The sequence below is a fragment of the Cajanus cajan genome, chromosome 1 (genome assembly GCF_000230855.2).
Source record: "Cajanus cajan strain Asha chromosome 1, NIPB_CcT2T_4, whole genome shotgun sequence".
NCBI classification, from domain to species: Eukaryota; Viridiplantae; Streptophyta; class Magnoliopsida; order Fabales; family Fabaceae; genus Cajanus; species Cajanus cajan.
The window spans coordinates 10508213-10520027 of record NC_138517.1 but is presented as its reverse complement, the minus strand read 5'-3'; the positions used below and the strand labels follow the sequence as shown (position 1 = coordinate 10520027).

Below are 11815 nucleotides of genomic sequence, written 5' to 3'. Positions count from 1 at the left end.
TATGCTAATGCTGCAACTTTTCATTCCCCTTTAACCCTTTCTTGCCTTACTATTTTCTTTCTGACCCTTCTATTTGGGCATGACAACCTGCAATTTCTCATTTTTCTGGTTTACTAATAACCAAATGTAAGACCACGTAACTCAAACATCAAATTTTACATCAATAAAAAGTCTCGTAACAAGTAGTAGTTTATTTACCTACAGTGTTCAACAAAACCTATTTCGCTAAAAACAGAACTGCATCTTTCAGGAATTTAAATGATTTGGTAATCAAATTGCTTGGATACAATTGCAAGGTTCGAGGATTTGACTCACATTGGAAATATGAAATTCTTGTATGGAAATTAAGGCCTTGGGCTCTCCAATTACAATAGCTAATGTTTGTGGTATGGTTCTCCCAATGTCCTTATAACAAATGTTGAAACTAATCATACTTGGACACAAGTACTTTTAATCATTTTCTGAAAGAAATGCATTAAAAAAGGAAAATATTCTGGGTAAAAGACGAAATACTGTTTTCACCACTATCTTAAACAAGATGAAGCATCCATGCAATTGGACAATCTAGAAACACATTACAATCTAATACATTGTGAAGTGTTTCCCAGTTCAACCCAGCAATCACAGTTCATAAACAATAGGCATGTTTTAATTATGGTTTTACACGGAAAATAATCAAGTAATGTGCCAGAAAATTGAAGAAAAATATTTAGTTGGAAGTTAAAATGAGTTGGATGTAACTTTCGATCACCAGTAGGATTATGAACAGATAAAATTCTCCAGCTAAATATTAATAAAACAAGATCTAATCAGCTAACTCCCCATCAGAACCAACCAACCAACCAAAAGATGAATTCCCATGTACTAAATCCAACAAAGTGAAGATACCAACGTAGAAGTGTTAGAAGAGAAAACAAGATGTCTAATGTAATGACTGATAATTCTTGAACTACAAACCAGCTAAGAAGTCTCCATCTCTGGCCAAATACACATGTATATACATGACAAAAAGGCTAAAAGACATAACAGGCCAGGTGACCATACCATAGAGTAGATCTACCTGATAGTGACAAACTTGTTGGTGCCATGTTTTGCCCAATAAGTCCTCAAGTCAATTGGATTAGAAAAGTTATAACCCTCGGCTGCAAGTTTCTCTAAAACTTTTTTAAATGCTCCTATACTCATTTTCCTCCCAGCTATCCTAGCACCCCGGCGCTTGGTACTCATAGGTAATGGATATATCGACATGCCGGTTGTGCAACATGCAGACTGCCAACCACCAGAGCCCCATCTATAACACTGTTGAGGTGCTCCAGTACATGAACAAACAGGAATCGGAATACTAGAAATATCCATATCAATCCCATTTATTACAATTTCAGTAGTTTTCTTCGGAACCCTTGCACGTTGAACTGAGGGAGTATTCTCATCCTTTGGCGTGCGAGGCCCCCTCTTGGGCTTCTTAGCCTTGGGAGATTTGGGAACCTTGGGACCCTGTCTTTTCTTACGAGTTCCGTTTGGCTTCTCAACAACTGGTGCTTCTTCAACTGGCTTTTCTTCCTTCGGCATTTCTGGTGCTTGAATCATTTGAATTTGATGTGCTGAAGATGCCTCCGGAATACCACCATAGTTATGATTGGTAGGTATCATATTCATATACTTGTCTCTCTGACTGCTAATCCATGCATCCCTCATGTATTCTGTAGGGTATGTAGCTTGGTGCATACCAATGTCCCTATGGTGAAATGCCCCATTAGTGCCAGATAAAACCGCAGCATTGCGCCCTCCAATTAAAGGTTTTTCTGGCATGGACGACATCAGCTGCAGCCCCAGATGGCTCTTAATAGCAGGTTCATAGTAACCCCAATTACGAATATTAAGGCCATTATCACCATCCATCACAACACCAAATGATAAAAATAATTGCAGGAACACAATGTAGTGAATATAGTGTGTTAAATATCCTCACAAATTATCCAAGTCCATTGCAATCTCCTAACAAACCAACACAATGCAAAACACAAAATTAATATGGAAAATAGAAAAATAAACAACCACAAGAAACAGAATGCAATTGACTAACCTAAAAACTCAACTTTGTTTCAGCTCAAATAAAGTCAAACCATAAAAGGGGGTAAATTACACAAATCCCATAAATGTAGACATGCAAAACCTCAGGTCCCAAAGTTTTCAGCTTCCGGGTTTTGATCTAAGATCCATTTTACCATAACAAAAGTGGGAAACAAAATCAGATCTTTGGGCAAAAAAACAAACAGATCAACAAAATCTAAGAGCAAAATGGAAACGAGAAAATGAAGAAGAAGAAAAAAAAAGGATTTTGATACTAACCCATGTGGAGATTTGAAGAAATAAAAAAAGGGTAAGCCAGTGTTTGAGCAGAGCGAGAAGGGAGCAGTAGCAGTTAGGGTTCTTGCCGTCTACGAATGGAAAATGAAGAGAGCAAAGAGAGAAAAAGAAGACTGCACGCCATCTTAATATCTAATCTTAATCTTAAAAAAAAAATACATAAATAAAATACATTTATGATTTCTAATAAATATTTTTAAAACACGAAATGTGAATATTGCATAGATCAATCTCCAAAGCTTGGATAACTATTTGAATTTTTCAGTCAAAAAATAATTATTTGAATTTTATATGTTATTTGGTTCTTTAATTTTTTTTATTTCAATTTTCAGTTTCTATATTAAAAATTTGTATGTTTTAGTTTTAATACAATTTTTAGCAGCAGTTTTCATTCTTAGAGAAGATTTTAGCAGTTTTTCGTTACAAAAAAGTTGTCTTTAATGTTAACGACAGGACCAAAATTCATTTTATATGCATGCATAGAAATTATAATTTCTAGTTTTATATATAAAAATACAACTTAAAATAAAGATACCATATAAATTTTAAAAAAAATATCAATAGGAAATTTATATATATAAAAAAATTCAATTCGAGGAAACAAAAGCAAAGGAGAAGAAAGCAAAATTTACATCCTGGGAACATAACTCCCAAAGAATCAGCTAGCAACATGGTGCTCAGTTCAGGGGAGGAATATCATAAGTTATAAGTAAATATTATTTTCAGTGAATTTAATTATAAATTTTAAACACATATTATATGTTATGATTCCTGAAATAAGTAACTAGTGTTTCTCATTTTAAATCAATCCGTTGAAATTTACCAGAGAAAGAAAATTTTATATAAACATGATATTTATATATAAATTTAAAAAGGGTTAAATATGTTTTTACTCCCTCAAATTTATGATAAATTTGTTTTTGGTCCCTTAAATTTAAAATTATTATTTTTAATCCCTGTAATTTTAAAAAATCTTATTTTAGTCTTTATATTCAAATTTTGTTAAGAAATTTATCAAACATTATTGCATAAAATCTACCTATTGATATTTCTATTAGTGAAAATATCATATTAAATTTGATTGATATTTCATAATTATCTTAATTAGTCACTTTTAAATATGTTATTGGTGACCTAAAGGATTAAAACAAAATTTTTAAAAATTACAGGGATTAAAAATAATATTTTTAAATTTGAGAGACCAAAAATAAATTTATCTTCAATTTGAAGGACTAAAAACATATTTAAACCATTTAAAAATAAAGTGCAACATGACTAATAAATAACTTTCTCCCTTAAAAGTTTAATTTTGTTTAGTATGTACGCAAGCATTTGTTTACTAATTATTATTTTTACATGTAATCATATAACCTACTTGTTTCGTTTTATTAGGCCATGATTTATATTTGAACCCAAAATCTATTTATTTATTATCTTAGTTAAAATTCGAAAACGATTAAACTAAAAATCCCAAGTCAGATAACTTCACGTGGGTATAATTTTCATATGAAAATGTATGAAGTTCAAAGAAATCATTTATTTTGGAGTTTAACGAATATGCATCGTCTGGATAAAATATTTTTACATTGTTAATTAATTAAAAGTTATAATTAATATGATCTTTTAATATTTATTATAAAAGTCAATCAATTTATCATATGTGATAATTTAAAATTAAATATTTAACCTTGTCATGCATAACTTTTTTTTCTCTCTCTTTATTTTGCTCATTGAGTAAAAGATTTCACAACAAACAATGCCATACTATTTTGGTGTATTTTATAGCATGTTACACATAGAGTATGTTTGTAATATGAATTGAATAAGATAGCGACATAACAGATAAGTTTATAAAATTCAGCAACATAAATAGAAACTATGGCTCACATTGTTGTCCTCTTATAACTATGTTTTAAAACTAATTCCCAATGTTAACTTTCATTTTTTGACTACCATGTCAATGTAACCTAGTTTGGTTAAGGAAATTTTTTTATTCTTTTTGGTCACTAAACTTTTTTCTGCTCTTCTTTTTGTGTTGAAACTTGTAAAATTAATGAGCACTATTCTTATTTTATGTTTTTTTAATGTGGACCTCATGGTTACGGTTTATAAAATTCTTGTTTTAGTTTGATAAAGATGTTTATTTTCTTTTCACCGGATGGGCAACTTAATACTCAAAGTAAAAAACCAAATTCTCTCATTAATTAAAGAGCACAAATATAAATCACTTAACTTTGAGTAGCTTGCTAAATGTAACAATAAAATAATAAATTTGTCTTATATACAATGACTTTGTCCTATTTCAAGAGTATATTAGTGAACTTGTGTTATATAGACTTGAAAACAATTTTTTCAGAGTGGAATTTATTTGCCGGTCTAAATTGTGATGAAAAAAAAATTTACTTATTCATCGAACTCAATATCAGGAATTCATATTTCATAACAACGAATTAACTTTGAATCTCTTAAGAAATTAAGATCAATTTAATGTTTAATAACATGCATTATATTGTGAGTGTAAATATTTTTATATCATTAATTAATTAAAAATTATTTTTTTATGTTTAAAATAAGTATTACTACTTATCTTTCTATTTATAATATCCAAAAAATAATTATTTATTCCTTCATATAAGATCCAATTTGTATTATATTATATATTAATTATTTTTAGACTAAAATATCTTTAATTAAAATATATTATTTTAATTTAATAAAATACATTAATTATAGACTATTTAAAAAACGTACACTATAATTAGTTAAAGGAGAAAAATAGTATAGTCCATATACTCTGATTGACTAAAAGAAAGAAGAATAAGCAAAAAAAAAATTAATTTCACACATATTAATTTATTTGCATTATATTTTATTAATTTCATAATATTCTTCCTAAATTATCCTAGTTATAAATGTTAAAAAGATAGTACAATTGAAAAGTCATGTATTAAAAAATAGTATTTTTGAGATCATCATTAAATGATACAAAAGTAATTGAACTTTGTTTTATATTTAAGAACAAATAATATAATTTTTTTTCTTCTTATAATAAAGAACAAAGGGAGTATTAATTTTGAGAGAAAATAGTATAAGATAGTTCTGAAAGAAAATATAAAAAAAGGATAAATTTATTCTTTTTAACTATATTAACTACTTTTTTTTTTTTTATCTTAATGAACTAAGTATTTGAATTTCATATATAGGAACATAGGTAATATAAAAGATAACAAATTTATAGTATATAACAATTTGTAATGAAATGATAATATAAAAGACTTTTACATCATTTAGAGACAACTAATACACAACAATTTTTTTCCTGTCTAGAAATCACTTCATGGGAGTCATAAATTATGAAAATCATGATTCATGAAAATTTGTTTAATATTATAAATATTTTAAAAAATGTTTATAAATGTTATTTGAAAATTAAAAATTTTTATTATATTTAATAAGCAAATAAAAAGTAACACGACATTTCTACTATGTTAAAACTTTATTTTTATCTAAAAAAATATAGCTTTTCATCTCTTCATGAGAATAATTATATAAAAAACTTATGTAAAAATCATTAAAAAAATAATATTTCTTAAGAATGTTATTTTTAAATAACAAACCAAACGCGAGAAACTAATATTCTTAATATAAGATTTTCTAAAAAGTAAAAACTTTCTTTGTACTAGATACTCCCTTAATATATGTGTTATTTATGTGTTAGAAATATACTTTTTAATGCACTTTTATAATTCAATTCATACTATTAATTACCACCTCCATTCCTATTTATAAGACAACTTAGAATAATTACTTATTTATTTATATATAATTTAATTTATATTGTCTTATATATTAATTATTTTTAAGTTAAAATACTCTTAATTAAATGTGTTGGTAAAATATATTAATTATTAATAATGAAGAATGTGTTAAAAAAATGTGTATTACATCGTGTGTGTTACTAAATTTTATTATTATTTATTCCTGAACTTACCTGGATGAAATTGGACCAAACTTTTTGTTGTTAATTCTTTCATCGACGAAAACTAGTTTTTAGTTTTTTTTTTCTTCAATAACTTAATAACTTAAGATTAATAAGTAGGTTGGTAGCACCCCTCCTATTTATACACACCATGCACATACGTACCTTAACCATAAAGTTATAAATTATTTTGGAGTAAAACATTTACATATGTGCATTATTCTTTTTCTCTTTTAATTATTTTTCTCTTCCTATTCCTATTTTGCTTTATTGGGAAAAAAGACATTTGTGTTTCTCTATTTATTTAAAAAAAAAAACAATAAATACTTACTTAAAAGATAAAAAATTAAAAGAATGAATGTCGTTGAAATTGAAAAATAAATAAATAATGATAAAAGAAAAAGTAATTTGAAAATAATTATTAGAGTAAATTTATTCAAAGTTTATGTCCACCAAAGGAAATAATTTTTTTATTATTAATAGTATTGATTATTAATTAGAGGAGGAGGTTGCCATAAAATTTGGAGACAACTAAATTGGAGACATTAGCATGTATTTGATCTACAAGACCATAGGATGTTTTGAACATCACAATTCCCTCCATTTTATTACTTTTCTTTTATTTATTTTAAAGAATACATTAACAAATAATAATAATAATAATAGTATTTTACGAGATATTTAATATTTATTTTATTATTTCTTAAAATGAATTTCCAAACTTTATCAATACTTTTGTTATAAATGATCTTACAATATTGGTTAATGGAGCATTAAATAAAAATGAATATTTTATATTAAAATTAAATATATTTAATATTTTAATTAATAAAAAACTCAATACCTACATAATTTTTAATTATTATTCCGAAAAGCCCTAATATATATATATATATATATATATATATATATATATATATATATTATTTAATTGGTATAATAAATAGGCCATGGTTAGAACTTCTTTTTTTTTTTATTGATGAGAATTGAATTTAATATCAAAAAGTTTACAACACTCACACACTATATTTAACTAAGTTAAACCTCCTTGATATATAGATAATAACTAAAATGAGTTACTATAAATAAGAAGAAGAAGAAATGAATGTGATGTTGAGGGACTTTAGGATTATGAAATAATTCCTCAACGTGTTAGAGTTTTTAGTGCATTGTTCAAAAAATCTACACACATTTTGTAGTATTTTATTAAATATTACTTAGCACGTATACATTATTGCTTTAATTTAATTATTGATCCTAAGATTAAGTTCCAAGTATACAACTACATTAGATATTAGAAAGAAAAAAAAAATTTGTTATTCATAAAAGTCTTATCAACTCAAACATTATTATCTCTGATAAAAAATTCACAAAACCTATACTGAAGATGTAAAAAAAGAAAAAACTATAAAAAAAAGTTTTAAATTTTACAAAAAATGAGTTTTACTAAATAATAATAGTTATAAATCTTAACTATTCATTGATTTATAAATATTTAATGATTAAAAACTTGGAATACATTCATGCATCATTTAATAGCTGCCTCATTCTAGATGTTGCAATAAACATTTTATTTTGAAGAGAGGTTTTCCCTAGCCAGAATTTATTTCTTTTATCATAACACTACCAAACACAGACTAATGGGTCTTTTTCATATCATAGAGACCCCCAATATCAATCAAACTCATGGATAATGTCATTTTGTGATAATGCCCTTTTGTCACAAAGTTTTGTTACTCTTTCTCTTTTAAGAAAATAAAACCAAAAAATAAAAATAAAAAAATTCCTACACATTTGTTTCCCTTAAACCAAATGCAAAATTGATTAAACATTTTTGGTGCAGAAACAAAACTATCTTAAACTTACTTAACTTTGGGATGCAGTCTTTTACTAACCTTCATTTCAGAAAGCACATCGGTTAAAAAAAAAAAGAGGTTCAATCTTATACCTCCCAAATTGGACAGAAAGAAAGAATGAAACGCTTCGCATCAAATTTGATTACAAAACAAGGACCAAAGTTACATGTTCTTTTCCTGACTGGTTGGTGAGTCAACCAGCTTAGCAATTAAAAATATGTTATATATAGTATTTATTAAAAATTATTAAGTATATTCAAAATGAATATAACTATTTGCACTTAATATATATACACACACAAGAAAGGAATTAAATTATTATTTTTTGAAACTTACTAATAAATTAAAAATTCTTTACTTTTAGATTATATATACAAAATTTTATATTTATTCAAAATTTGATATCTCTTATATAAATCAAAACTAATATATTATATACATTTCAAAATATAAATAAAAAATAAACAATATGATTACCTTCAAATTATTCAATTTTAATAAAATTTAACATAAATATACAAATTAATATAAAATTATAATTCAACAATTGGATCAACAAAATTCACATAATATAAAATTATTGAATAATATAATGTTAATAAAAATTATAAGCGTCATTTAATCTCACCCTACTATATACACTATAATATAAAACGAGATCAAAGGAATCAACGCTAATATTACTATTTCATTTAAATCTTATTTATAAAACCCGTTTTTTTGTTGGGTCAAGTAGAATGAAAACTTTAATCCATCGGTCAAAAGGCATGTTGATCTCATTTTGCCACGCTTATTTCAAACAACCCAAACAATAAAACAGAATATCATTCCATTTTATACTACTTAATTCTATTTCTTTCTATAAATCTAAACATAACATCAAGGTTATACAGAACTTATGGCTTATAAATTATACACTGCCAAACAAGATGTTCAAGTTAACAAGCCACTTGCCAAAAATGCATATCATCTCAATCTCAACTTACATGACTATAAATTAGCAAAGGAAAAAATGACATTAGAATATGCAACAATCATCACCACACGGTAGGTTTGTCACAGACACAGTCGAAGTGGATTATAATCCAGGAATACTTTACCTGCATTGCAAGAGTTTGAATCCTGGAATCACCACTCAGGGAAGGTACATACCTAACCACCATCTTGTGATGATGTCAGGTCAAAGAAAAAAAATGTACATGACAGATTATCAAGTAATAGTAATGTGGAACATGTCAACACGGCTAATGCAAGGAAATATGCACAATATATTATCAATGTAACAGTCTACAAATAAAGTCACATTCCTCACCAATCTACACTGTATGCAGCAACTTTTCATTCCCCTTAAACAAGATGAGGTATTCATGCAACTGAACAATCCAGAAACACATTACATTACAATTTAATACATTCTGTAGTATTTTTCAGTTCAGCCAAGTATTCATAGGTCATAAACAATAGGTAATTTTAATTATAGTTTTAAACAACAAACAACCAAGTTACGTGCCAAACAATTGAAGAAAAATATTTAGTTGGAAATAACATTTGATTACCAGTAGGAATAGGATTATGAACAGATGAAATTCTCATGCGAAATATTAATAACACGATATAATCAGGTAGATCCCAATCAGAACCAACCAACCAACCAAAAGATGAATTCCCGTCCAACAAAGAAAGAGTAAGAAGAAAAAACAAGATGTCTAATGTAATGACTGATAATTCTTGAACTACAAACCAGCTAAGAAGTCTCTGTGTCTGGCCAAATACACATGTATATACATGATAAACAGGCTAAAAGACATAACAGGCCAGGTGACCATACCATAGAGTAGATCTACCTGATAGTGACAAACTTGTTGGTGCCATGTTTTGCCCAATAAGTCCTCAAATCAATCGGATTAGAAAAGTTATAACCCTCCGCTGCAAGTTTCTCTAAAACTTTCTTAAACGCTCCTATACTCATTTTCCTCCCAGCTATCCTAGCACCCCTACGCTTGGTACTCATAGGCAAAGGATATATCGACATGCCGGTTGTGCAACATGCAGACTGCCAACCACCAGAGCCCCATCTATAACACTGTTGAGGTGTTCCAGTACATGAACATACAGGAATTGGAATACTAGAAATATCCATATCAATCCCATTTATTACGATTTCAGTAGTTTTCTTCGGGGCCCTTGCACGCTGAACTGAGGGAGTATTCTCATCCTTTGGCGTGCGAGGTCCCCTCTTGGGCTTCTTAGCCTTGGGAGATTTGGGAACCTTGGGACCCTGTCTTTTCTTACGAGTTCCATTTGGCTTCTCAACAACTGGTGCTTCTTCCACCGGCTTTTCTTCCTTCGGCATTTCCGGTGCTTGAATCATTTGAATTTGATGTGCCGAAGATGTCTCCGGAATACCACCATAATTATGATTGGTAGGTATCATATTCATATACTTGTCTCTCTGACTACTAATCCATGCATCCCTCATGTATTCCATAGGGTAAGTGGCTTGGTGCATACCAATGTCCCTATGGTGAAATGCCCCATTAGTGCCAGATAAAACCGCAGCATTGCGCCCTCCGATTAAAGGCTTTTCCGGCATGGACGACATCAGCTGCAGCCCCAGATGGCTCTTGATTGCAGGTTCATAGTAACCCCAATTACGAATGTTAAGGCCATTATCACCATCCATCACAACACCAAGTAATGAAAATAATTGAAGGAACACAATGTAGTGAATGTACACTCTTAAATATCCTCACTCATTATCCATGTCCATTGCATTCTCCTAACAAACCAACACAATTCAAAACACAAAACACTTAATATAGAATACGGAAAAAAGAAACAACTAAAACTACTACTACTACTACAACAACAACAGAATGCAATTGTCTGACCCAAAATCTCACCTTTGTTTCAGCTCAAATAAAGTCAAACCACAAAAGGGGCTAAATTACACAAACCCCATAAATGTACACACGCCAAACCTCATGCCCCAAAGATTTCAGCTTCAGGGTTTTGATCTAAGATCCATTTTAGCATGAAAAATAAAAATTTTAAAAAAAAAAATCAGATCTTTGAGCCGAAAACTAAAGAGATCACCAAAATCTAATACTAAAATGAAAGTGGGAAAACGGGGCAAAAAATTAGATTTTGATGCTAACCCATGTCAGGATTTGAAGAGAAACTAAGAGTGTAAGAGAATGTTTGAGCAGGGCAAGAAGAGAACAGTACCAGTTAGGGTTCTTGGCGTCTACGAATGGAAAATGAAGAGAGCAAAGGAACAAAAATGTCTGCACGCCATCTTAAAATCTAATCTAAACATTAAAAAAAAAAAAAAAAAAGCATTTATGAGATTCTAATATTAAAGTAATATTTAAAATATTGTATTCTAATGCAAAATGTGCAAATTGATGAGACCAATACTCAGTCATCACAGCATTAATAAGTATTTACTTAGCTGAACAGCACTTTCCTCCTACCCTGCAGATTGACCCCATTTTAAATGTGTTTTTCCTTTTCTTACGACTTTTTTTAGTGGATCAGGAAATATCTACGATAAGAAAAAAATGTAACTTTGAAAAGTCAAAATTTCATATTATTATAATAATAATTTAAC

The 11815-nt window shown here is 28.4% G+C and overlaps 2 protein-coding genes across 5 annotated transcripts; both read right to left on the bottom strand.

Annotated features, from left to right (window-relative positions):
* Positions 1-865: 865 nt before the first annotated feature.
* Positions 866-2508, bottom strand: LOC109819205 (protein BASIC PENTACYSTEINE2). 3 transcript variants are annotated; one of them, XM_020384842.3, is made up of 3 exons: positions 2350-2508; positions 2084-2209; positions 866-1995 (listed from the first exon to the last, which is right to left on the bottom strand). In XM_020384842.3, the coding sequence occupies exon 3, from the start codon at positions 1897-1899 to the stop codon at positions 1057-1059; it is 843 nt and encodes a 280-aa protein (XP_020240431.1). In that variant the 5' UTR covers positions 1900-1995; positions 2084-2209; positions 2350-2508; the 3' UTR covers positions 866-1056. The 3 variants fall into 3 exon arrangements, with proteins under 3 accessions (XP_020240431.1, XP_020240433.1, XP_020240432.1); XM_020384844.3 differs by having other exon boundaries at positions 2097-2209; XM_020384843.3 differs by lacking the exon at positions 2084-2209.
* Positions 2509-9788: 7280 nt separating this feature from the next.
* On the bottom strand, positions 9789-11558 carry LOC109819206 (protein BASIC PENTACYSTEINE2). Of its 2 annotated transcripts, XM_020384848.3 has the most exons (3): positions 11431-11449; positions 11106-11219; positions 9789-10981 (listed from the first exon to the last, which is right to left on the bottom strand). In XM_020384848.3, exon 3 carries the CDS (start codon positions 10883-10885, stop codon positions 10043-10045), a length of 843 nt encoding a protein of 280 aa, XP_020240437.1. In that variant the 5' UTR covers positions 10886-10981; positions 11106-11219; positions 11431-11449; the 3' UTR covers positions 9789-10042. The 2 variants fall into 2 exon arrangements, with proteins under 2 accessions (XP_020240437.1, XP_020240436.1); XM_020384847.3 differs by lacking the exon at positions 11106-11219 and having other exon boundaries at positions 11431-11558.
* Positions 11559-11815: the final 257 nt, after the last annotated feature.

Bases quoted from the DNA above. Each gene is read 5' to 3' on its own strand.
- LOC109819205 (XM_020384842.3), bottom strand. From the start codon at position 1,899: ATGGATGGTGATAATGGCCTTAATATTCGTAATTGGGGTTACTATGAA.
- LOC109819206 (XM_020384847.3), bottom strand. From the start codon at position 10,885: ATGGATGGTGATAATGGCCTTAACATTCGTAATTGGGGTTACTATGAA.